General features: G+C 37.9%; 1 protein-coding gene across 2 annotated transcripts in view; it reads left to right on the forward strand.

Moving 5' to 3' along the window:
• Positions 1-19,100, forward strand: part of LOC108957701 (A-kinase anchor protein 14-like) — a 41,556-nt gene extending 22,456 nt beyond the window's left edge. The window contains exons 1-2 of one of the 2 annotated variants that reach the window (XM_018868810.2): positions 17,780-18,029; positions 18,103-19,100. In XM_018868810.2, coding sequence (XP_018724355.2) covers positions 18,295-18,795 — 501 coding nt within the window. In that variant the 5' untranslated portion in view covers positions 17,780-18,029; positions 18,103-18,294 and the 3' untranslated portion in view covers positions 18,796-19,100. Of the gene's footprint in view, positions 1-17,779; positions 18,030-18,102 lie in introns of those variants that run through there. The other variant, XM_039306006.1, reaches the window with a different exon arrangement.
• Positions 19,101-26,441: the final 7,341 nt, after the last annotated feature.

The following is a 26,441-nucleotide window of genomic DNA, read 5'->3' on the forward strand; positions in this document are numbered from 1 at the left end:
CCATTAAAAGAAAACTATGGGATTGAGGATGAGACCAACCGGTCCTAGGACCAAGAATCGGACCGTCCAATCCAATCCAATGGAACCAGCCACTTAGCAAAAAAATTAGAAAAAATAAAAAATATACTAGAGTTATTACAATTTTATGGTATATTGCTATTTCTAAGAAATTAAAAATATTAATAAAAAAAGAGTCGATCCAATCCCATCCAATTCCCCCTCAAGATTAGGAAGCGGACTGAAAATCGTCAATTCCATTTTTATGGAACTGGAAACTAGACCAACGCCTTTGAGAACTGGATCAACGTCCCTAGGAATCGAATTGAACCGAACCGGCCAGCCGATCCGATTCGGCCGGTCCGATATGCTCACCCTTAATTAATAACTTTTGCATTTTTAAAGTGAGGATGTACATGAAAGAGGCATGCCTCACGGCAAATCAACATAATGGTAATGTCATTAATGTTAGATCATGATTATCTGCCACGTGAATTGAAAGTTCCCAACTCTTTGTCATGTTATAATGGCTATCTATAGTGTGCTTTGGTCCACTCATCAATAATTTTTGCTTTTTCAAAGTGAGGATGTACATGAGAAAGGCATGCCTCACCGACCGGTGATGTTGACTTGCCATGAGGCATACCTTTCTTGCGGTAGGACTTTCATCCATCTCTTCTCACTTTAGATGCGAGAGGCTACTTTATTTATCTATCCTGTGATAACCAAGATTGTTCCACTCTTCAATAATTTTTGCTTTTTTAAAGTGAGGATGTACGTGAGAAAGGCATGCCTCACCGACCGGTTATGTTGACTTGCCGTGAGGCATGCCTTTCTTGTGGTAGGACTTTCATCATCTCTTCTCACTCAAGATGCGGAAGGCTACTTTACCTATCTATCATGCAATAGCCAGGGTTGGATAACCCTCACATGATGTCTACCTTCACCATTGAGTGGCCCTTAATTCTTGGTCAATTTTTTTCTTCCCGACTGAGAGGGAATACGGGAGCAATATTGTGAGGTCTCGCACCCCTTGTTTCTTTCCCTTGAGTCTTTTAAGGACTTGCTTAAATCATGATCATGATTATTTGGCACAAGAATTGAAAGTTCCCAACTCTTTATCATGTTAATTAATCATTCCTTCTTAAGTACATCCTCACTTTAAAAAAGGCAAAAATTATTGATGACATATGAACAAAAGGTGGGGGCCCCGAATTAAAGAGTTCCACATTCCCATCATTCATTATGGAGTCTTTGATTAAATGTGACTTGACAATCAAGATGCCAACAATGAGCACTGGGATAATGGCCACGGTCGATTGGAGCATCATTTGAAGTTCTGGCAAAATCCAAAAAGAAATCATGTATTTATGCGAAAGGTATAATCATGATATGAAATCGTGTATTTATGTGAAATGTATAGTCATGATATGGTGATAGGGCTAGTAAGGACACCTAGAGGGGGGTGAATAGGTGTTCTAGCAAATTTACACTAGACTTTTAACAAATTAACTCGTCTTTCAAGAATAACAGATTGAATATGTAAAAGACTATAAGTAGTTAGATAAATCTACGAATTAAAGCAAGGAGTATAGGGAAAGAGAATTGAAACACAAGGTTTATAGTGATTCGGCTTAGACCAAGCCTACGTCCACTCTCCCGCACTGACAGCCTACTCGCTGGATTTCACTATGAACCAAAAGAGATTTTTACAGTCTCATGTCCTTGATTTCACAATGTAGAAACTCTACTACACTTCCTCAAAGTCTCACAAGTTTTTAATCTCTCTTTTGAGTACAACTTAAGCTCAATGATAGAGAAAGCAAAGAACTAAGAGCTTCAGATTTTGGAATTTTTCTTTCACGCACACACTCGAACAACTTGAGCGTCTTCCTTATATACTCCTTCATGTCTCTATATCCGTTGATACTTTCCAAAGAAGTTCTTCCAATCTACCCGTTGGATAGAATCAATCAAAGATATCTCGAGTCATTTAAGCAATGTGATGATAGTCCACAAATCCTGCTCACCCATACAATCAGGATCTAGATTTCTATAAGTAGAACCTTCCAAGTATACTTCGCCTTTCAAAAGTTCTTGATTATTCGAATTGATTCCAATAAGAATAATTGATCACAATGTGCTATCTCCAACCATAAAATCTTCTCCAAACCGTACGAACCGAATCCTTAAAGATAAACTCGTATTTGAATAAGTCTTCTCTTCGTTGGTCAAGAAACTGGCAGTGTAAGTTGACTTTAAGTCTTGAGTCTTGTAGTCTTTAGACTTTGACGACAGAGTCTAGAGTTCATCATACTTTAATAATTGAGTCTTGAAGTCTTCAGACTAGACTGATGGAAACGTTTTGTCAACTTCAAAATAAGAGTTTTCTCCAACAATCTCCCCCTTTGTGATGGTGACAAAACTTTCTTGCATTTGAATGCCTTTGACCTACAAAACAAAACATAAGCAGAACAAGATATTTCATAAAAGGTGAGTAGATTTGGACAAGAATAGTAATGATTATGCAATCACAGAAAACACGTTAGTCCTGTAAAATAACTATCATTACTTAATCATTGTCATAGCCTAAGTTACTGTAAGCATCAAAAAAATCAAATCAAACAGTCAAAAAGTCCAATCCACAACCAAACAAAAGATAAGTCCAAAAGTCAAATAAGTCCAAACCAATAGTCAAATCTGCATATACTTTCTCCCCCTTTTTGTCAACGGCAAAAAGTGGAGAAGATAAAAAGAATTGAATAAAACCAAGGTTTCTTGGGAATGCGAACAAGCTGGAAATCCCCCATAGACTTAACGGTCTCCTCCAACTTCCTCAAATCCTCCTTCAGTTGTTCTAAATCCTTCTAAACCCTCACCCTTTGCATTTGCTTAAACTTAAAGATTAAGGGCTTGTACTTGGTCGTGCAAAGAAACTGAAGTAGCTTTATGAGCATTCTGCATGGTCTAAAATTCACATCCCAACCCATAAATCTGAGCTTTAATCTCCAGAAGAAGCTCGAGCAGTCTTTTAAAGTCTGCTGAATTGTCAGTTTAAGTACTTGCTTCAACACAATCAGATTGTGGAGTATTAACTGATGATGGAACTTCAGTATGTACATTCAAACTTGGAGATGAAGCCTCATTACCATTTTCAGGAAATTGAGAGGCATACACATTTTCTGGATCAGCAAGAGAACGACTAACATCATCACTAGTAAAAGCAAGTGAAGATCCTTCAGGTGGAGAAAATTAATCTTCTTGTTCTTGCTCTTCTTCAATATCACGAAGATCTTGTCCTTCTTCCTCTGCACGAGAATCACCATGATCCTCTTCTTTTGCTCGTTCTCTTCCTTTCTCTACGTCTTTTGTTCTTCCTTCTTCTTCTTCTTCCCTCATCACTCCTTTCTCTACATCTCGCTGCTCTATCTCTTCTCTGTCTCGGTTCTCTTGATCCTCTGTCTCTGTAACAAAACTATGTAAGTTCTTCAAAGCAAGAGCAGAGATAGTGATGTCATCATCATCTTCTTCATCCTCCAAGATGAGTGCTCTCCTCTTCTTAGATGGTGCTGTCATGGGCTTTTTGCCTTTCCTTTTTCCAGCCGCAAAGTCTTGTCGTGCCTTGATAGGGGTCTTCACCTTAAAGCACTCCAAAGCCTTGTTTAGCTCCTTCAAACGTATCTTGGAAACCATTTTCAGTCCCACTACCATTTGATCAATGGTTCGAACACACAGAATTTTGGAAGGCTGAATGTTAAGATGTTTGAACAAACGAGTGACAAGAGCAGAATAAAGGAGTTGTCCCTTATCCTTTACCACTATCCTATACGTGTACATAAGGATAGTGTGAGGTAGAGAGAACTAAAAACCAATGTTAATGACATACATCAGCTTTGCTTCAGAGTTTAAGACATCAGTCTTTAATATGGATTTGGTCTGAGATAGTTAATGACAATCTTGTAAAGTAAGATATTGAAGGCATTCATCCTAGAGTAAGAAATTCGGCCTTCAGCAATTCTATCTCAAACAAGTGCCAAGGAAGCACGAGCAATAGACACACTAATTGGTTGGAAACTCCCTCTTTCCACCCCAATCACATCAGCTAGAGTGTTCACATCAACCACAAAATCCTAGTCTCTAACACTAAAGGAAAATCTATTCGCATCTAAAACGGATCAATTAGAATAGAAATAAGCTGTAAGTTTCGAATGAGTAACAGTTGTTTCAGAGCAAAACCGTTTGAGTTAAAGCAATGTAAACTTCTCCCGTAACTTCACGGTTAATGAATCGAGAAAATCAAAATCCACACTCCTAGGGTTCATCACCCATCGCTTCAGCAATTTAGAATAAGCTTGCTTGTGCTCCTTAGAACGAAAAAAATCTGTTCTTGTACCACGAATGTTCGCAGCAACACCCATCCTGGGCTTAAAATGTGTGAACATCCTCTCTCATCATCTTTTCCTTTAGTTTGATTAAATGATCCAAACCATGGATCACTTGGGAAATTTGCAAGAGCCCTTTTTGCCGAACCAGCAGTAGCAATGCTCAAACTCTCCATCGTCTTTAAAAAATGAGTTTCATTTTTGTACCATTTTTCACTCAAAAACTCATCAATAAAGGTCATTGGAGAACCGCATTCCTTCAAAGTGGTGTAGAGTTTGAAAAGAAATGCGGGCTTAAGAGTCCTTACATGTTCTACATTCTCGATTAAATCTTCATCTGCTTGTTGTTGCGAAGGCACTTGAGTTCTAGCCTGAGAAGAATGGCACGGTTGAGAATATTGGTGTTGACTTTGCTGATGCTTTGGAGAGTCTTCTTCCTTGATTAAATCAAAGTGCGTAGGACCCTCACGCATATGTTGTGGTCCCCTGCTTGCGATCCTAGAGAACTTTCTTTGGGAAGACATTGTCACAGTTTTTGAGAGATTTCTCGAACTCGATTCGCGAAAAAAGATGAGAACTTTATGGATTGAACTAGTGAAAAAAAGTGAGAAAGTGAGGTTCTACTAAGAAGAAAAACAACAATATATAAAGCAAACAAAACAAGGTATATGAATCGTCATAAAAGAATAAATAAAAATGCATTTTTGAAAAGAAAAACTGCCATAAATTCAAAGACTCAGAAAAGATAATTTCTAAAAATATAACAATCAATTAGTGATTAAAAAGTAACATACCTTTTAAAAATTTAAAATGCTGAAATCGAAATAACTTACAGTAGTAACTTTTAGTTATTCTAAGTCTGAATAACTTTAGACTTTACCTCTGAGTCTGAGCATCTTCAGACTTTACTGGATAAAGGTTGTGATATTCAGTCTGGTGCGAATAGACTCAAATAGGCTTTTTTCTAAAGGTTTTGTAAATATGTTTGCCAGTTGATTCTTTGAATCGATGAACTGTATCATAACTTCTCTATTTTGAACATGATCTTTAATGAAATGATGTCGAATCTCTATGTGTTTTGCTCTTGAATGAAGAATTGGATTCTTTGTAAGATTGATTACGCTGGTGTTGTCACATTTGATCTCGGTGCACGAGTTTTCGATTCCAAAGTCTCTCAGTTATTGTTTTAACCATAAAATTTGAGAACAGCAACTTCCAAGAGCCACATACTATGCTTATGATGTTGAAAGAGCTATAGTGCTTTACTTCCTTGAGAACCAAGATACTGTCATGTTTCCCAACAATTAACACGTACCAGAAGTACTATTTCTATCAATTCTACATCCTGCTAAATCTACATCTGAATATCCAATGAGGGTAAAGTCTCATTCTTTGGGATACCGTAGACCGAAATTTGAAGTAGTTGCGATGTATTTGATGATGCGTTTTGCAGCACTTAGATGAGATTCTTTTGGATCTGATTGAAATCTTGCACAAATGCAAACACTAAACAAAATGTCAGATCTGAAAGTAGTAAGATAAAAAAGTGAACCAATAATACTCCTGTAAAGCTTTTGGTCAACTTTCTTTCCTCCTTCGTCTTTGTCCAACTTCGAAGAATTTGACATTGGTATTTCAATCTTTATACAATTCTCCAATCCGAACTTTTTAACGAGATCTTTTGCATATTTTTCTGGGTGAATGAAAATTCATTCCTTCAATTGCTTCACTTGTAATCCAAGAAAGAAAGATAGTTCACCCATCATATTCATCTCAAATTCATCTTGCATAAACTTAGAAAAATTCTTGCACAAGTTTTTGTTAGGTGATTTAAATATGATATCATCAACATAGATTTGAACAAGTAGAAAATCTTTACCTTCTCTTTTAATAAATAAAGTAGTATCCACTTTACCTTTAAGAAAAACCATTCTGGATTAGAAACTTACTTAACCTGTCGTACTAGGCTCGAGGTGCTTATTTTAATCCATATAGAACATTCTTCAGTATGAATACTGAGTCTAATCTTTTTGGATCTTCAAATCCAGAAGGTTGTTCCACATAGACTTTTTCTTGGATAAATCCATTTAGAAATGCGCTTTTGACGTCCATTTGGAATAACCTAAAATATTTATAGCAAGCAAAAGCAAGTAATAATTTAATTGCTTCTAACATTGCTACTAGTGCATAGGTCTTATCATAGTCTATCCCTTCTTCTTGCATATATCATTTGGACACGAGTCTTGCTTTGTTTCTGACCACTTTTCCTTTTTCGTCCATCTTGTTTCTAAAAACCCATTTAGCTTCAATAATGGATTTACCTTTTGGTTTAGGAGTTAATTCCCAGACATCGTTGATGCTAAACTGTCTAAGTTCTTCTTGCATAGCTTCAATCCAGCTTTCGTCAGTTAAGGCCTCTTCTATGCTTTTGGGCTCTATTTTAGAAATAAGTGCCGGAACACTAGAATCTTCTCGCATTTTGGATCTAGTCCAAATCCCTTCATCAATGTGCCGATGATGAGTTCATTGGGATGACTAGACTTATGCTTCCAGTTATTGGTCAGTCTGACAAATTGTTGATTTTCTACTTCAATTGATTATTCCGTTCGTTGATGATCTTTAGAAGTGTGAGTTACTTCAGAGGAGGTAGACTTTGTAAGGTCTGGAGCAAGTTCAGATTCTTCAAAACTGAGTCTAAGTTAGTTGATTCTGCAAAGAGTCTGGGAATTTGACATTCATAGATTCTTCTACAGAGTGAGTCTTTTTGTTGAATACTCTGTAGGTTTTACTTGTGGTGGAGTAGCCAAGGAAAATTCCTTCATCTGATTTCTCTTCAAACTTACTAGTTCAATCATTTGCATTTTTCAAAATAAAACATTTGCAATCAAATATATGAAAATAAGAAACAATTGGCTTATTTCCTTTGAATAACTCATAGAGAGTTTTCTCCATAATAGGCCTTAAGAATACTCTGTTAATAATAAAACAAGCTATAGAAACTACTTCAGCCCAAAAACAAGAAGAAATATTACTTTCAATTAAAATAGTTCTTGCAATTTCTTACAAAGATTGATTTTTTTTTCTTTCCACAACTCCATTATATTCTGGAGTGTATAGAGAAGAGAAAACATGCTGAAAACCAGATTCATCACAGAATTTGGCAAAGTCTTGCTTTTCAAACTCACCTCTGTGATATGTCCGTATGCTTGAAATAGCATATCCTTTCTCATTCTAAACTTTCTTAGCAAACTTTGAAAAGTAAGAAAATGTTTCAGACTTACTTGCCAGAAAGTAAACCCAAGTAAATCGTGAATAATCATCCACAATTACTAGGCAATATCTCTTTCCACTAATGTTTTGAGTTCTGGTTGGTTCAAAAAGATCCATATGCAGAAGCTGCAAAACACGATTAGTAAAGATCTGATTTATTAGTTTAAAAGAGCTTCTAACATGTTTTCCCAACACACATGGTGTGCATAAGTCAAACTTTTGATACTTCAGGTTGGGCAGTCCACGAACAAGATTCTTGGATGAGATCTTGGCAATTTGCTTTATGTTAACATGGCCAAGCTTTTGATGCCAAAGATTTGATTCATCTTGAATCAATATTAGACATTGAGATCTTTCTGGTTTTATATCCAGAAGATAAATGTTCTCATGTTTTCGTCCAGTAAAAGATTGAGAAAGATCTTTACTAGTTCCCAAACATATTCTTTTTTTGGAAGTTGATTTTGAATCCAGTGTCACACAATTGGCTAATGCTTAGTAGATTGTAATTTAGTCATTCCACTAAGGACACATTGTTGATTGTGAGACTTCCAATTTTTACGGTTCCACACCTAATAATTCTTCATTTGTTGTTTCCACCGAAAGAGACTTTTCCACCATTTATTTGCACAAGTTTTATAAAACAACTTAAATCTCCAGTCATGTGTCTTGAACAATCACTATCCAAATATCATTTATTTTTATTTTTTATAGTGACCTGCAATTACAAAAAGAACTTAAGTTTTCTTTGGTACCCAGATCTTTTTCGGTCCAGAGGAGTAAGTTTTGAACACAGTCTCTCCCCAATCCTTCTTAACATGTCTCCAAACCATAAGACAATCTTTCTCAAAATGTTTTGAGCTGTTGCATTTTGAACATTTCAGAACACTTTGGCCAACAAGTTTTACAAAGACCTTTTTAAAATGATTTCTATAAAAAGTTCTTGTAGGTCTTTGTTTGATTCTTTTCTTTACCTTTGGAAAATCAATTAAAGGAATGGTTTAGGGGTCATTCACAATCTTGACTTGTTGAAATAAGGTCTTTGTACTGAAACAATATTTTCCAACTTCTCGATTCTATTGAAAATCTTTTTGAAATATTTGAAATTTCTTATTTCAAAAATATATTTTCTTTTGAAAGAGAGTTTGCATTTTCTTTTAAAATCACAAAAATTTTGTCTAGATTTTCAAACTTTTCTTTTCAAGAAATTTCTTGTTGCTTAAGTGTAGAATTCTCCCTTTTTAGCTCAAAAATCCTCTTAAGAGAGTTCGAGATTGAGACAAAGTTCATCAACGTATTTCGAGATTTTAGTAAGAATTTTTAAATTGCTTACCTTGATTTCATTCTCTAAGTCTGAGTTTGAGTATATTTTAGAGTCTAAGGGCGCATTTGGCAACGATTCATTTCTGGGAGCTGATTCGACTAGAAATGATTATTTTTTATTCTGTTCCTGAACGATTCTCGATAAAAAAATTGCGTTTGGTAACTGTCCAAAATTTTTATTCTAGAATAGAATTGCATTTGATACCGTGTTAATTGATTCTGTTCCAAATTAATTTCTTTTGATTTTTAAATAAATTTTAAATAATTTGTTTACTTTTTTTCTTTTCTTTTTTCCTTTTTTTTTTTTTTTCCCTTTTTCCTATTCTTCTTCTTCTTCTTCATCGGCCGGTCGCCGAACCGGGGACCGGCCGGCGAGGCTGGCGACGCTCACCGGAGCGTCGCGACCCTCGGCGAGGTCGGCCTTCGTCGGCCGAGCCTCGCCGGCCTGGGCAAGGCTCGCCCGGCCTCACCGGTGGCCGGTTGGCCTCACCCGGCCTCGGCGAGGCCGGCTTGGCCACCGGCGGGCTAGGCGAGCCTCGCCGGTGGCCAGCGAGCCTCACCGGCAACTAGGCGAGGCTTGCCCGGCCACCGGCGAGGCTCGACCTCGCCCGATTTGGTGAGGCCGAGCCTCACCCAATTGCCGGCGAGGCTCACCTGCCACCGGCGAGGCTCACCTAGCCCCGCCGATGGGCGGGCTTGCCTCCGGCGACCTTGCCGGCCGGCGACCGGCGGCGGACGGCAACGGTGGGCGGCGGCGGACGGCAGCGGGCGATGACGGACGGCAAGCGGGATGACGAAAGGGAAGAGAGGGTTTTACCGTTTTGATTCTTTTCGATTCTCGGATAGAGAATCAATTTTTTTTTTTTTTTATTCTCAAATCTTGTCCAAAATTGTTCCCGGAACAAAAATTTTACGAAGCGCGATTCTCGTCCCAAACTGATTCTAAGAACAAAAAATCAGAATTTGGCACCGTTTGGCACGTTGCCAAACAGGCCCTAAGTCTGATCTTGATTTTTCCATTAGATATATATTGACATAATCTTCGCCACTTTCTTCACATTCGGTATCACTCATTGTCTCTACTTTGAGAGGTTTTCTGTATTTCTCAGCTTTTCCCTTATTTTTCTTCAACAGAGGACAGTTGAGTCTGATGTGTCCATTTTTCTTGCATTCAAAAAAAATTACATATTCGTTGGCTTCATCATCCTTAGTTGATTTGTTTTGAAACTTTTGAGTACTTTGTTTTTTCTAATTGAATCTCCTTCCTTTTTTGTTCAGTTTCCTGAACCTCCTTATCATAAGTGCTAGCTCTTTATCGTCCATATCATCTTCAAAGTCTATAACATTATAATCATCGTTAGATATTAAAGCAACTAACTTATTACCTTTAGGATCTTCTTCCTCGTTGATTTGCTCCACTTCATAAGACTGAAGTGTGCCAATCAACTCGTCTACAAAAAGTGGCATGATCATTTGAGTTTCCCTTATTAAAGTCTTCATGTAATTCCAGTCTTTGGAGAGTTCACGTATCAATTTGTTAACCTTTATTGGTCTTGAGATTGGTTGTCCCTGATACTCCAAACCGTTTACAATCTCTGTAAAATGACTAAACATGTCAGTGATAGATTCTCATGGTTTCATCTTGAAAGCTTCATACTGTCCGATTAGAATATTGATCCTTATTTCTTTCACTCGATTAGTGCCTCCATAGGTAATGTGCAGCCTATCCTAGACTTCTTTGACTGTTTCACGAAAAGAAATTATGTTACACTCAGTAGGAGATAAAGCACAATATAAAGAATAAATTGCTTTAGCATCAAGAGCTTGTCTCTTGGTTATTTATTCTTGCGTTATCTAGCTAGCATCTGCAACTTCTTTTCCTCTTTCTGAAGCTATGTAGCTTTAGAAATGATTCCTTTTTTCTACTACATCTCATTCTAGAGAATCTTTCGATCTTAGGAATGCCTTCATTTTGTTTTTCCATACGTTGTATTCATTTCCATCAAAGTAAGGAGTTCTAGTGTTGCTTTAGCCTTCAACCAAACCTGGAGCCAACATACTAGTCATAGATCCTTAACTCATAAGTAAAAAACACTTCAATTAAATGAGCACATAGGTTCTGATACCAATTGATAGGGCTAGTAAAAACACCTAAAGGGGGGTGAATAAGTGTTCTAGCAAATATACGCTAGACTTTTAACAAGTTAACTCGTCTTTCAAGAACAACAGATTAAATATGTAAAAGACTATAAGTAGTTAGATAAATCTACAAAGTAAAGCAAGGAGTATAAGGAAAGAGAATTGAAACACAAGGTTTATTATGATTCGGCTTAGACCAAGCCTACATCCACTCTCCCGCACTGACGGTCTACTAGCTGGATTTCACTGTGAACCAAAAGAGATTTTTATAGTCTCACGTCCTTGATTCCACAGTGTAGAAACTCTACTATACTTCCTCAAGGTCTCACAAGTGTTTAATCTCTCTTTTGAGTACAACTTAAGCTTAGCAATAGAGAAAGCAAAGAACTAAGAGCTTCAAACTTTGGAATTTTTCTTTCATGCTCACACTCAAACAACTTGAGCGTCTTCCTTATATACTCTATCATGCCTCTATGTTCGTTGGCACTTTCTAAAAGAGTTCTTCCAATCTACCCGTTGGATAGAATCAGTCAAGAAAATCTCGAGTCATTTAAGGAATGTGATGATAGCCCACCAATCCTGCTCACCCATACAATCAGAATCTAGGTTTCCATAAGTAGCCTTCCAAGTATACTTTGCCTTTCAAAAGTTCTTGATTATCCAATTTCCAATAAGAATAATTAATCACAAGGTGCTATCTCCAGCCGTAAGATCTTCTTCAAACCATACGAACTGAATCCTTAAAGAAAAACTCGCATATGAATAAGTCTTCTCTTAGTTGGTCAAGAAATTGCCAGTGTGGGTTGACTTTGATTCTTGAGTCTTGCAGTCTTCAAACTTTGACGACAGAGTCTGAAGTTCATTAGACTTTAATAATTGAGTCTTGAAGTTTTCAGACTAGACTAATGGAAACGTTTTGTCAAATTCAAAATAAGAGAGTTTTCCCCAACATATGAATCTTCCATTTTGAATGAGGTTGTCTTGGGACCCTTGGGATTGTCTCGATTTGGCCTTTAGGCTAACGATTATGGACAATTGGCAGCAAAGGTTGGCTAAGTTTGTGACGCTAATCCCTCAAAAATGATTCCATAGGGATTCATAGTATTATCCATATTGTGCTTTTCTTTTTGTCGGCTATTACTTTTGGCCACAGCAATTTGTCTTATTGTCTTTTTGCATTGGATCAAACATAAACTCACACTTGTATGCACAATAGAATTGATTAATTAGTTATGTATTTACTCTATGTTTGAGAACATATCGTTAATGGACAGCTCGTAATTAGGAACTTCCACTATGGTTGTAATTGATAATAAACCTATCTTATTTGACCATTTGGACTAATGTGAGGCTTCTCTTAGTTAATTCAACTCTTTTCATGAAATAAATTTCACTTAAATCTTTTGAGTGCTTGGTGTAAGCACTTTCCTTAAATCCAAAAAACAATGCTTAGAATTCAATAATACAAACCAATCTATGGTCCACTAAAGATTTTGCTTTTTTTTTTCTATTTGGCATTAGTAAATACATTTTGAAGCACTCCTTCGTTGAGTACACATATGAGATAAAAAAAAAAATTGCTATATTTCACTTTTTGGAATACAAAGAAGTAGTCAATGATTCTCAAAAGAGAAGATCGTGTATCAAATGGCAACGTTTGGCCTCAGTTTGATAGACTCACATGTGAGAGGAGTATATTTAGTGCACATGTGAGGCGAGAAATAAAGAAAGCCTCACATTGGGTATTTGAAGTGAAAAGGAACGGAGCAATTGTAATATCGTAATTTTCAAAAGGAGGTCATGGTGAATTAGAAAGAGTGGATCATGTGCACCAGTTAAAATTGGATGGCATGATGACATGCTAAATAATCAGGAGTTATCAACCACCACTCCTCAAAATTATGTCCTAAATTTCCATAAATGTATCACATTAATTAGCTAATTCAAGATTTCACTAACAGTTGTGTTAAGAGAAATGGACATATATCTTTTTTATTCATAGGAGTTAACAGAAGCTAAAGGCATTTCTTCTTTTGGTCCATCAGCTTTGACGTCTGCAAGGAAACCTCCCAATTAGAGATACCTTTGACGTTTCTTCTTTCTCAAATTGGATAGATAAAAAGGCAAATGGAAACCCAAGTAATCTGAATGAACTAGTATATACTTCCCCAATAAGCCTAATTGCAAGGGTTACAAAATTACCAATTAACATTCGAATTCCTACCAAACATAAGTTCATCGAACATCAAAGGTAAGAAAAGAGATGAGCATCTATTGATATATATTCCAACTTCAGGAAATGACCAAAAATTAAGTCGATCTATAACCATAGTAAAAGTATGTAGTATATAAGTTCTTTTCAATCCATAACCAAAAGCTTAACAATCAAACTGATGAGCTAAATGCATCTTTTCAATCCAAGGGGGATCCAACCTAGTCAATATAACTTCTTATCCTCCCAAGTTCCTGAAGAATCCTGTCACGCCCCGATCCTCGAGCACGCACCCATCCCTCACCTAGTCAATTAATAGTGGTGTCCCAGGATGCATCGCTGACCCTTTCATTTTTAATATACACATGCGGAAGCAGATATAAATTCTCAGACAATAAAATAATGGGATAGGAAAGTAGGACTCCAAATTTTCACACTTTGAAAACAACCACACTTATATACATTGCAAACCATAATGTATATATATACAAGGCGATTTATTAAATCAGGTCTTAGGCAGCCAGTTCACAAAATAAAGTCTACAAAAAGGAATCGACTTCCATCAAAAGGGAAATGTCTTACGACCAGCTAGCCGGACAAGATCACCAATTCTTCGGGCTTCACCTCTTAAACTTCGGGGCTTCCAATCCTTCACCCACACCATTTAAGGACCTAAAAATGGTTATACAATAATCAGTGAGACAATGTCTCAACGAGTTCTACCCCCCCAAAGACTCAATTAGAAGACCAATATGTCACAAGAGCCGTCTATGCACAACAGAAGTCAAAGGACTTACCTTAGCCTTAGATTCCACTTGCAATTCAATACAGTTCAATAGGCACCCAATCAATCACCATAGATCGAAATATCGATCAATCGATCTAGTTAATTACATGTCATCACGACCTTCCCCCCCTGGTCATTTTAAATAAATATCATACATTCTCTAAGATGGAATATCTGGTCATCAAGACCATGTGCATTCTTCAAGATAACATACCGAGTCACCAAGCCCACATGCCTTCTCCAAGATGACATACCTAATTACCGAGACTACATGCATTCTCAAAGATGATGTACCTAGTCACCAAGCCCACGTGCCTTCTCCAAGGTGATGTATCAAGTCACTGAGTCAACAACTCATAATGTCTTTCTTCGAGACGACATGCTTAATCATTGAGCCGACATAATATAACGCATTTCTCTTAGACGACATCCTTAGTCATTGAGCCAGTGTGATATATTGCATAATCAATTTCTCATTTTTATCATGCCCGGTAAAGATACACGTGTGTAGGTACACATCCAACCTTAGCCAAAATAGTATAATTTCCTTTCCACAAATCTCACTATTTTCTGTAGTCCACCAAAATATCTTTTTGGCATTGTCAACCAATGCCCGGTTGTCTTTCAATTAATTACTCAAAAATAATTAATTTAGGAATAAATCCTAAAAATCATAATTAAATCAATTCAACGCAAATTAAAACTCAAATAAATAAATAGATTGTACAGTGGTAATCAACATAAAATTATGATCACCAACTATCCCGGTTGAATTTCCAGAAAATAAATAAATAAATAATTAATTACACAAATTAATTATTAAATAGCAATAAATCCAACTTAGGCCCGTAATGCCTAATTGGTCGCCGAAACGGACCCGGAAAAATTCTGAGGTTCGTTCAATAAATACTAGAACCTATCGACTCACTAATGGCTACATCTAACCACCTAACATGCATTGGCAAATCACTAATTTAATTACTCTAATCTAATCTAACCACATAATCATGCTTAAATAAATCTATTCAATTCCTAAGAATCATTAGTCTACTAAGTGAGGATTAGTGAGTTTAACTCACTTGTTTATCGAATTGTTCGGTTCAATTTGACGGAAACGCGACAGGAGCCGACTTTCTCCAAAGCGGCCTAGGTTTCGAGGCCCGGAACCATCTCAAAACGGGCCAAACAACACCTCAGAAACCCACTATATTTCTATTATGTTCTTGCTAAAACATAAGGGAACAAAGCCGGTTTAGAGTGGGAATTGATCGGGAAAGGGTCAAAGGGTTAAACCAGGCTTTGGCGGAGGCTTACCGGCGGAGGAACAGCGAAGGACAGCTCCGGTTGAGCTTCACACGACCTAGGGCAACAGCTAGGACGTGCACTGGACAGGGAAACACGCATGGAAGGCAAGCTGGATGCAGCTGCGAGAACGGGATTGCGCGAGTGGCGTGTGACGGCGCCATCGGCGATGGGCGGCTCCTGCTGTCTCCGGCGATGTTGCTGGCTTCCGCTGGCTTCTTGCTAGCTGCTGGTGGTTGAATAGGTTGGGAGGAGAGGGAATGGCTGGCCAGTTGGCTTGAGGAGCAAGGAGACGGGACAAGGGCTCCACCAATGTCCAAATTTTCCATTCCTTAGTCTCCCTTAACCATTCTCAGCCACCAGCCCTTCCTTGGCCTCCATTAGGCCACCAATGCTCCCCCTTGCAACCTTGAAATGGTCCAAAAGGCTAGGCAATGGGGGCATACGAATTTCCTTTAATTTCTTCTCAATTGGCCATCAATCCTTCCTTGAATCAACACAAACCAGCCTTAATAAATTCAATTGACCATCAATCCTTCCTTGAATCAACACAAACCAACCTTAATAAATCCACCAATGTCCAAATTTTCCATTCCTTGGTCTCCCTTGACCATTCTCAGCCACCAGCCCTTCCTTGGCCTCCATTAGGCCACCAATGCTCCCCCTTGCAACCTTGAAATTGTCCAAAAGGCTAGGCAATGGGGGCATACAAATTTCCTTTAATTTCTTCTCAATTGGCCATCAATCCTTCCTTGAATCAACACAAACCGGCCTTAATAAATTCAATTGACATCTCAATTATCAAATTGGTATTTTTCATCACCAATTGGTCCATCTTGCATCACCATTGCGTGATAAAAAATGATCTCGGCCTTTTTTCCGAACAAAAACGGCCCTACCTCGACTTTTTCCCAAAAAGTCTCCGTTTCTGAAAAATCTTCGAGACGAGTCGACGTTCCTATAATTTATTGTGACATGACAGAATCTTCAATTTTGAAATCAGACTCAATTTCGCAATAAATTTTCATTTTGTGAGTTTTTAGCGTGACCTAGGCTACCGGGTAACTTTCAGAACTTTTTCAGTGCAATTGACCCGTAATCAATTTTCTTCGAACCACAATGAACCTACTCGATACATTGGCAACTCTTGGTTGTCATAAAAATCTTAAGAATTCAAATACAGACACAGGGTACCAAAACAATAAGAAAATTAGTCTAGTGTCAGCCAACGAGAATTTTCCAATTTAGTGGGGTCACCCACAATTAGCCACACATCTCAATCGAACCAACCTATCTCTAATCTAAAATCAATTTTTAACTATGCCGTAATAGCCTCTAAAGATAAGCACAATTGAGTAGCCGATTTCTGGTTGAATTCTCAAGTCTATTGCCTTAAAATTCCTTAACGGCTTCCCTAGATAGTCTAGTTAACTCAAGAGTGATCAGCTTTGAGAACAGCTCTATAAGCGCATCAATGAAATGCCCGATTAATTCAATAGAAAATAGGATGGAAAAATTGGGATGTCACACATACCATCTCTTTTCCTCAAGAGCACAATTGCTGTTGGATCACTCTGCAAGAATCCATTAATCAAAGTCAATTAACCTTTTAGCAAGCTTAAATTTAGGGAGAAGAATATAGAGGAAACGCAAAAAAGCAAAAATCTCTTGCAATTGACTGTACTTTTTGAAAATTTTATGACTCAATTGCATTTCCGCGATAAGTTTTAGAGCTTCTGGTGCAGTTATTCTTTCAATTGTTCGATTTGTAACTACAAACATATTACATCTAATTCAGCTCTTAATCATCAAATTCAAATTATTGCACTATTCCATTTACATTGCCAAAAGACATATACATATAATCTCCCTTTCCACATAGACATATAGATATAGATTTTAACACTTTTTGTTCCTATGGACGTGGACTTGTAAACTAAGCTGCGAGGACTCAACGGATTGGCTCTATTCCCCAAAATTGGCTTCTATTCCTCTGCAACCCTTCGGTCTCTCCTTTGTTTAGATTTCCCTTGCCTAGGACTCTTTAGACCATGTTCATAATTTCATTAAAATTTTCTTTGACCAAAAAGGAAGAACTTCACCTTATCTCTTGCCCTCATAAAATGATCCACATGAGTCAATTCTTTCTTTTCTTTCTTGGGTCCATCCAACTTGTCCAAATCAATAATTGCGAGTGAGCATCGGACGAAGAAGATAAGACAAAACAATGGCAACAATTATTTAATTCTATGTTTAGACTTTTCAACTAACGGTGCCCCGTGAGTTGGTTAGTAATGAAAATTATTATCTTTTGGCCAAAAAAAAAAAAACCCACCCCGTGAGGGAGGGAGGGAGCGTCGCGGGGCATATATAGTGCTATCCTCCTGGGAGGGAACGTCGCGGGGCATATATAGCGCTATCCTCCACTAGGAAAAAATTCTCACTTCTTTGCAGGTCGCGTAAGCATTGGCGCAACATCATTCATCAATTTGCTCGGTTCTTCTTATGAGGGTATATGTGCAAGCAACTACTTCCACTCACATTATATCTCGCTGAATTCCGTGTTGAATCATTTCAACCTCGTGCCCAGATCATATGATCAATTCATCATGATGAAAAGGTAAATTGGCTCTTGGATTGATGCTTCATAGTATGTTTGTAGACTCACCGTTCACATTGAACTACCTCCACAGAGTTCTCTTGATGGAGAACAATAACTGTCCACAAAATCATCCGAGTTGCCAATTCTTTCCTCCTCCATCGGCATGGATCGATCAAAATCCCGTACCATACGATGACTATAAAACTCCAACGTGGGTTATTGTTGGTTTAGTCATTGTTGCGGTCATGCTTTGTGGTTTCCTTTTCTATTGCATTTGGCGCAAATGGCCGCTGGGGCCGCCGGGGCCGCCGGGGCCGCCGGGGAAGGATGGGCCTCAAGGGCCACAGGGACCAAAGGGGCCGCAGGGGCCGCTAGGGCCACCGGGGCCACAAGGGCCGCCGGGGCCACAGGGGCCACAAGGGCCACGGGGGCCAAAGGGGCCACGGGGGCCAAAGGGGCCGCCGTGCAAGTCGTGCAAGTCGTGCAAGTCGTGCCAGTCGTGCCAGTCGTGCAAGTCGTGCAAGTCATGCCAGTCGTGCCAGTCGTGCAAGCCATGCAAATCGTGCCAGTCATGCCAGTCATGCAAGTCGTGCCAGTCGTGCCAGTCGTGCAAGTCGTGCCAGTCGTGCCAGTCATGCGAGTCGTGCGAGTCGTGCGAGTCGTGCGAGTCGTGCCAATCGTGCTAGTCTTGACAGCCGTGCTCGCCAGGGCCGCCGTGTCAGTGGCTGTGAGGGCAACAACAGTGGCAAAGCAAGGGTGGCAACAACTGCAGTGGGGCAATTAGCCGGCACGGATGGCCCATTTATTTGTGAGAAGTGCAAGCATGGAAGAGTACCAGCTTGTCTAATCTAGACAATAATTGAGACAAAAATTACAATAGTCTTTCTTATCTTATTGTATGCTTATGAATTTAGAAGCTTCTATTTATGTTTGTGTGTGAAACTTGAATGATGCACAGTGATAGATCATCTACTCTACTATACAATGTTGGAGATTCGACGCGATGAATAACTTTTGTGTTGGAGGGATTTTCGAATTTCTTACATGAACAGTTTTATGGTCATCAATAAATAAATTTTTCAATTATAACGAATTATAACTATATGCATTTTTTTGTAATTTCTATACAAAATGTCGTAAATCGACCAATCAATCCAACATACATAATAAAAGAATTCCTGCTCTTGGTGGAGAACCGTTTGACAGATTTGCTTTATTATTGCCTCATATTCCGAAGAGAGTCATCGGAACTAAGTCGGCTAGTGATACCGACAAAATAGAACGGACTATTTTATCAGATTTTTTGGGTGGGCTTTGTACTCCAATCTGTACGGGGGAAACTATTAATCCCTACTCGAAATGAAGTGATGAGGAAGGACATATCCAGGAAGTGTTTCATGAGTGAATGGAAGTGCGGTTGTGGCATATAATCCTGAAAGTCTTATGATCAGTGGATGAGACGACATCAATTGTTTCTCATAGGATCCAGCTAGCATAACGATTCTTTAATTTGTATCGGTGTTGTTGTGGCTACAGTTTTCCATTGCCAAAAGATGGAAATCGGAAGGGCAAAAGGAGCAGTGGGATGGGATCGTCATAGTTTATCTAAAGAAATAAAATCCAACTAATGATGCCTAATGAAACACCGCATTGCCTTTTTAGTAACTTCCATTGTTCATTGATGTAATTAGGCTTAGCCTCGTCGCCCTCTAAGGGACCATGCGCTAACTTGCAAGAAATCAAAACCAATATCTTGTCTTTCCATGTACTATAAACTTCTTTATGACGAAAAAAATAGAAAAGTAAAAAGATGAACAATTATCAAAAAATTATTGGGCTTAGACATTGCACTACTAGACAACCACACCACCAATCAAACATGAGGCTTGATAGAGTCGGAAGATAAAGCAATCGAATGGCATGACCAGGCTATGCAAAAGGTACAGTATATGATTAGGAAAAATAGATAGAAACATCTTACGTAACAAGTCAAATGAGTAGAATCGAGCTTTTAATAATGGAGTTTGAATCGAGTTCAATTTCGAGCCCTATATACTATATTGAGTCGAGCTCGAGCACAGGGATTTGAAACTGAATTTTGTTCACACTCATGATTCAATGTCAAAGCGTTGATTTCCAGTCAGACTTTGCATAGAGAAACTACTTCAAATCAATAAATAGCTCGATTGCATCTTTATAATTTTTTTGTTAAATGAAATACATTATCTTACAGTCTTTAGGGCATTGACCCCACTAAAAAATATATGATAGTTCCATCCCTGCATGTTGACAAGTATGATGCAAGTTGTCTTCAAAATTTCACAAGCCTCCTCCAAAACATGAACATATCCAATCAAAGCCCGATTCCTGAAATATAAAACTGCAATCAATCTTGCAAGAAAGTTTGAAAAAAGGAATATTGGAGCATCTCTTCTTATCGTGCCCCTGAACGAAACCGATTTGGACGAACCCCGCAGTAAACATCCATTTCTCAGATCATATTATAACACGAATTGAAGTGTTATTGACTGGGGCAGTTCTGGGAAAAGCGAGTAAAATGCTTTGGGCTGATGAGGACACAACTGGGGCAGAAATCATATTTTTCACGACGACGAAGACCATAAAATCAAATGCTATTGGTCGATGAGACAAAAAAATCAAAGATGCCGATGAGGACGCGATTGGGACAGAAATCATACTTTTTCACGACCACGAAGACCATAAAAAAATGCTATTGGTCGATGAGACAAAAAAATCAAAGATGTAGCTGACCCAAGCTTTCGAGACTGAGTGCAGGGTAGTCAGAGGAAAATGCGGAAAATTTCCCTTACTTGATGGATTTCCAAAATTATTGATACAAAGTTCGAGAGAACCGGCAACAATTCATCAAAAATTAACCTAATGTAGAATCAATTTCTTCCCAAGATTAAATGGACCAAAATCGACTCAACTCCTATAATAACAGGCAATATATTCCCGCAATATAATCTCATAATGAATAAAAATAATGCCAAAATGATAAAGACAGACAAAAGCAAACACGACAAGTTTATGTCGAAAATTCAATGCGAAAAAAATTATGGACAATTCAAAAACTTTCACTAATCACAAAAAAATAGTAAGATGCACAAAGGTTCTTCTTTAGTAATATATTAGAGATTCAATATCAACAATATAATGACATTTCATCACTATAAAAGTGGATTAATACATATGAAGTAAGAAACCCTAATCACAATTGGAGAAATTTGAGATAATTTAGAAAAAGTGTTCAATGAACAAAACGAATTGACAAATGAAACCGATGGACTTGCCTGTCTCAACTCATCTATCTCGGTCTTATAACAATGTATTGAAATTTGAGTCAACTCCGACAATATTTGGCAGCCCATTTCCTGTCTTCTCCGAACGAGCAGACCGCCTTTCTTTTCCTTTATTGCATTTTTGACTTTTTGACCTTTTCTTTTATTTATTAACATTAACCGAGCGCCACACAAGCAGACCTAGCCAACATTAATATCTAGTATAGTCAATAAATAAATAAATAAAAGCGGGACCATCAATTTGATTGCCAAATAACCTATCAATAACTTATCAATGCCATTAGAAACTTACCAACTTTGAAATGAATTAAAGTATAACCAACTCTTTGGAAATTTTACAAGCATTGTAAATAAATTGCAAACACTATAATAAGTCAATTTATAAACTTACCAACTTCTGGTCACTCTCCTTATCATTTTGATTTTTTCATTTGTTGATGATCTCTAAGTACTCCCTCCAAATGTCTCTTTTCCATGTGATGAAATTAAACTCATTATGTGATCCACTTGAATCAGATGGCTTAAATGGGAGGGTTGCTTTTGGAGGCCTATAAGGACAAACTACGAGTAAAATGTAGCTTGTGATTGAGTGCTTGAAACAAGAAAAATCGAAACATATTGAGTATTCTTGATATCTATCTTTTTGCTGCTTCATTTAATCTATTTAGTTTTGATCCTAGAAGTTAGCAAGGGTGCCAAAATTATTTGTATACACATGGAAGAAGTGGTCGTGCTTAGAGAGAATGCAATTGTTTAGGTAAGAGACGAAATATGCTAATGATTATTTGTAAACACTTAGAAGTGTGGTTAAATAATTTTGGGGGAGAGTATGTCTACCGTTTTGTGTGCACAAGGGGTGAGAACAGCTATTGAAAGAGATCTAATAATTATTTAGTCTATAGTGAGATAGCCATAGGAGGAGTTGAGTCCACGCGATACAAAGTTCTTAGCAATTGCACTATTGGCTGAAGTAGTGAATTTCAATCTAATGGGACTGCTAGAGCTAGAAGAGAAAGCATATCCTAATTGAAACTCTATAAATAGCTTTTGTAATTTCTTTTTCCCTAAACTCTATAAGTTCCTTATTGCAAATTAACAGTTCAATTCCACATTAAAAAAAACATTTTTAAATAAGGTGCTCGTTCTAGAAAGATAAATATTTTTATATGTATAAAAAAAAAACACTTCACCCTTCTTTTATGTATTTGGACCTAACAATATGGATTGCCATGTTGGAGGTGTCAAATTTTGTAATACTACAGTAATGTAACTTGCGAGCCTCGTTAATAATTTAAAGGATTTTACTAAGGACAATGAAAAAAAAAAAAAAAATCATTATTTTTGAATTTTTTTTATGAGAACTTGAGATGGAGCTCGAAGCTTTACACTATTATTTAGTTTTTAATATTAGAGTTGGATCAAGTCTAATGCGAGTAAATATATTGTATTGAGTTGAGTGCGAGCACAAGATTGAGAAAACCGAATTGTCATATTTTCGAGATAATTGCACAATCTCTCCTCAAATTATTATACCGAAATTTCAAACCTATCAAGGTATAAACTTTTTAACTGAAATAACGCGGTATTAAACTTACAAGGGAAAATGCAATAAAACATTTTAGCTAAATCTCATTGAAATCATCTAACGTGACGTTTCAATTATTTTTTACTACTTAAGGGTAACGATGACAGCATGACATGATAAGACGATGCTGTTTTTCTTCTGATTTAAGCACCCGATAGAGAAATGTCGATAGGCTTATTTTTGGAATTTAATGCTCTCCCTTGCGCCTGATTGTAGGCCAAGGCACGAAATAATATAATGGGAATCCATCCTTGTCCGAAAGTAGATGCACTATCTGATCATTCATTGTCTCGGTAAAAGGCGATGATCACATGCTTCCGTTGGCCAGCAATTAGTACACTGCTAAGCTGTCATCAAAATAGGTTTGCATCTCCATAATTTTATCCTTTTGTTTGTTGATGCGATAGCTAAGAAAAATCTTCTGTACATGTTGTTTCTTTTGGCTTTACATAATCTCCTCCATTCAAAAGGTGCACTAGTGGAGGTACCATACATCCTCGACGACGGTGACAACGGCGGCGGCCACCATGAGGTTGTTGACACCTCATCAGGCTTTGCCGACGATGAGGTTGTTGGTGCCTCACCAGCGTTCTCCCGCAATCGCGGCGATAAGGTCGGCGTCGCGGCCTTCCCCCGTTGCGGCGATTGCGGCACTGACGTTATTTTTGGAATATTAAGCTTCAATATCAATTTCGGTGAAGTGGCGGTTCTGTCCCCGGGACCACGACGATTTTGATAATAACACCGACGGCTACGGCGACGACAATGATGACTACGCTGATGGTGATCCACCTCGAAGTGTCCCGGCATGCAGCGATGTCGTGCTGATGGAGGAGGGAAGTATGGGAAACCTGAACAACCTTGTGGACAGTTATTGCTCCCCATCAGGAAAATCCTCCTGGAGTTCAACGCCAGCGGTGAGCCTGCAAACATTTTTCGAAGGATCGTTCATACCACAAAAAGAAAAAAAAAAGTGGTAATTTTAAAAAAGATGGTACCTTATTAGAAAAGAAACATTATTTTTTTTTTTATCACAATAGATTGGGAAGATTATATGTTTTGAGCGTGAGATCAAGATAATCGAAAAGCCGAACAGTCAAACTAATGAGCTAAATGCATCTTTTCAATCCACAGGGTATCCAACCTACTCAATATAACTTCTGATCCTCTCAAGTTCCTAAAGCATCCCATCTCCTTTCCTCAAGAACACAACTGCCATTGGATCACTCTGCAAGAAACCATTAATCAAAGTTAATTAACCTTTAAGCAAGATAAAATTTAGGGAGAAGAATATAGAGGAAATGCAAAAAAGAAAAAATCTCTTGGAATTGACGGTACATTTTGAAAATTTTAGGATTCAATTGCACTTTCACGATAAGTTTTAGAGCTTCTGGTGCAGTTATTCTTTCAATTGTTTGATTTGCAACTACAAACATATTACATCTAATTCAGCTCTTAATCATCAAATTCAAATTATTGCACTATTCCATTTACATTGCCAAATCCACATAGATATATAGATATAGATTTTAGCACATTTTGTTCCTACTGATGCGGGCTTGTAAACTAAGCTAGAAGGACTCGACGAATTGGCTCTATTCCACAAAATTGGCTTCTATTTCTCTGCAAGCCCTTCGGTCTCTCCTTTGTTTAGATTCCCCTTGCCTAGGACTCTTTAGACCATGTTCATAATTTCAATAAAATTTTCTTTGACCCAAAAGGGAAGAACTTCACCTTTTCTCTTGCCCTCATAGGATGATCCCCATGAGTCAATTCTTTCTTTTCTTTCTTGGGTCCGTCCAACTTGTCTAGATCAATAATTGCAAGTGAGCATCGGACGAAGAAAATAAGACAAAACAATGGCAACAATTATGGGTGGTGTGTGTCCTGGAAACTAAGATGTTATTTTCAATCCCTTCCCATCTGAAAAGCACAGGCTTTGATTGATAAGCAACTCTTCACATGCGCCCGCCATAGGATTCCCCTTTCTCCCTCACATAATGCGTGGAAAGTGACTAGTGTTTATTTTTTTAAACTACGGTTCCTACGAAGACAAAGCATAATCGAAAGGGCCTATGTAATAATTTCCTCATTGCCATGTCCGTTTATTCATACTCATGTGCATGACTGGATGAATTTATTTATTAATTACTTTGTATTTGAAAAATACTACAATAATAGATGGTTTGTGGTTCGGAACTTCCACCGCCCTTGCAATGGACGGGTCACATTTGAAAATACCTTTGTTGATCGGAGGATGTATGGTAATTGACTTGTCATAGCTAAATTCGTCAACAGTTGAAGAATTTAGCCACCCTTGCCAGCGTTGGGCAAACGCGGCCCTCGCTTGGGTGTTGCCCTCGCCAACCTAGGTGAGGGTGACATTTGCCTAGGTCGGGCGAGCACAGCCCTTGCCAAATCCCCAAGGGCCACCCTTGCCTGACGCGGCCTAGGCCGGATCTGGCAACCTCGCCCAACACCGACAAGGGCGGCCCTAGCCCGAGTCTAACTTCCCTTTGCCATGGCCAGTGAAGGTAAGAGAGAAGAAGAAGAAAAAAGAAAGAAAAAAGAAAAAAAAACATTTGAAAAAGTAAAAGAAGAAAATGCCCTATACTTTAGGATAAATGTCTCACGCGAATATAAGTTTAGGGCTTTTTTATGTCACGAAAAAAAGTTTGGGGTAAATGTGTTACAATTAATAAAATTTGGAGTTTTTTGTATCACAAGAAAAAGTTTATGATAAATTAGTCACTTTGACCAAAGTTTGGAGTTTTTGGTAGCTTTTTTCCTAATGATTGTGCATTTTATCCCAAGAGCTATCATATTTGTATACGAAATTATGTGCAATCATGTCATATAATGCTTTTTTTTTCCTAATTTAAATTTTTCTTAATAGTGGGTAACTCTATCTACTCTTTTGCTAATAATTATTTTCATCATTTTCTTATATTCACTTATTCGCCATCGTGGCTGCGGCCACCCATCATCGAACTCATCAACGATGCCAAGCTGCCCATGTTGTCCGATGAAGTTGCCAAGCTGCCCGTGTCGTCCGAGTTGTAATCAAAGGATAAAGTTACCGTAGGTGGAAATTGAATGATGCACAATGATGGATCATTTAGTTTATCGTATAACATGCCAGATTCGATGCAATAGATAATTTTTGTTATTGCAGGAAATAATGTTTGTGTTGGATGGTTTATTGAATTCGGCAGTTTTATGTTCCATTGAGAAGTCCGGTATCACAACAAATTATGCCTCTCTGAATTTTCTCGTAACTCCTATAAGATAGCTGTAATATACAAAATCTTGAAGCTTTTACAATCAACGGACGAGATTTATTTTTTCATTTTCTAATGGTCATAAAGGGATCACGTATCCGTTCTCAAGGTTATTCGTAACACCCCTTATAAAAAGGTGACAAAAGAAAAATAAAAATAAAAATAAAAAGCCCCTAACAACATTACATCTCCACCTTGTGCCGGAAAACCTTAGCAATTGTTGTCGTGACCTCCAGAGGGC

The sequence above is a fragment of the Eucalyptus grandis genome, chromosome 2 (genome assembly GCF_016545825.1).
Source record: "Eucalyptus grandis isolate ANBG69807.140 chromosome 2, ASM1654582v1, whole genome shotgun sequence".
In the NCBI taxonomy this organism is placed as follows: domain Eukaryota; kingdom Viridiplantae; phylum Streptophyta; class Magnoliopsida; order Myrtales; family Myrtaceae; genus Eucalyptus; species Eucalyptus grandis.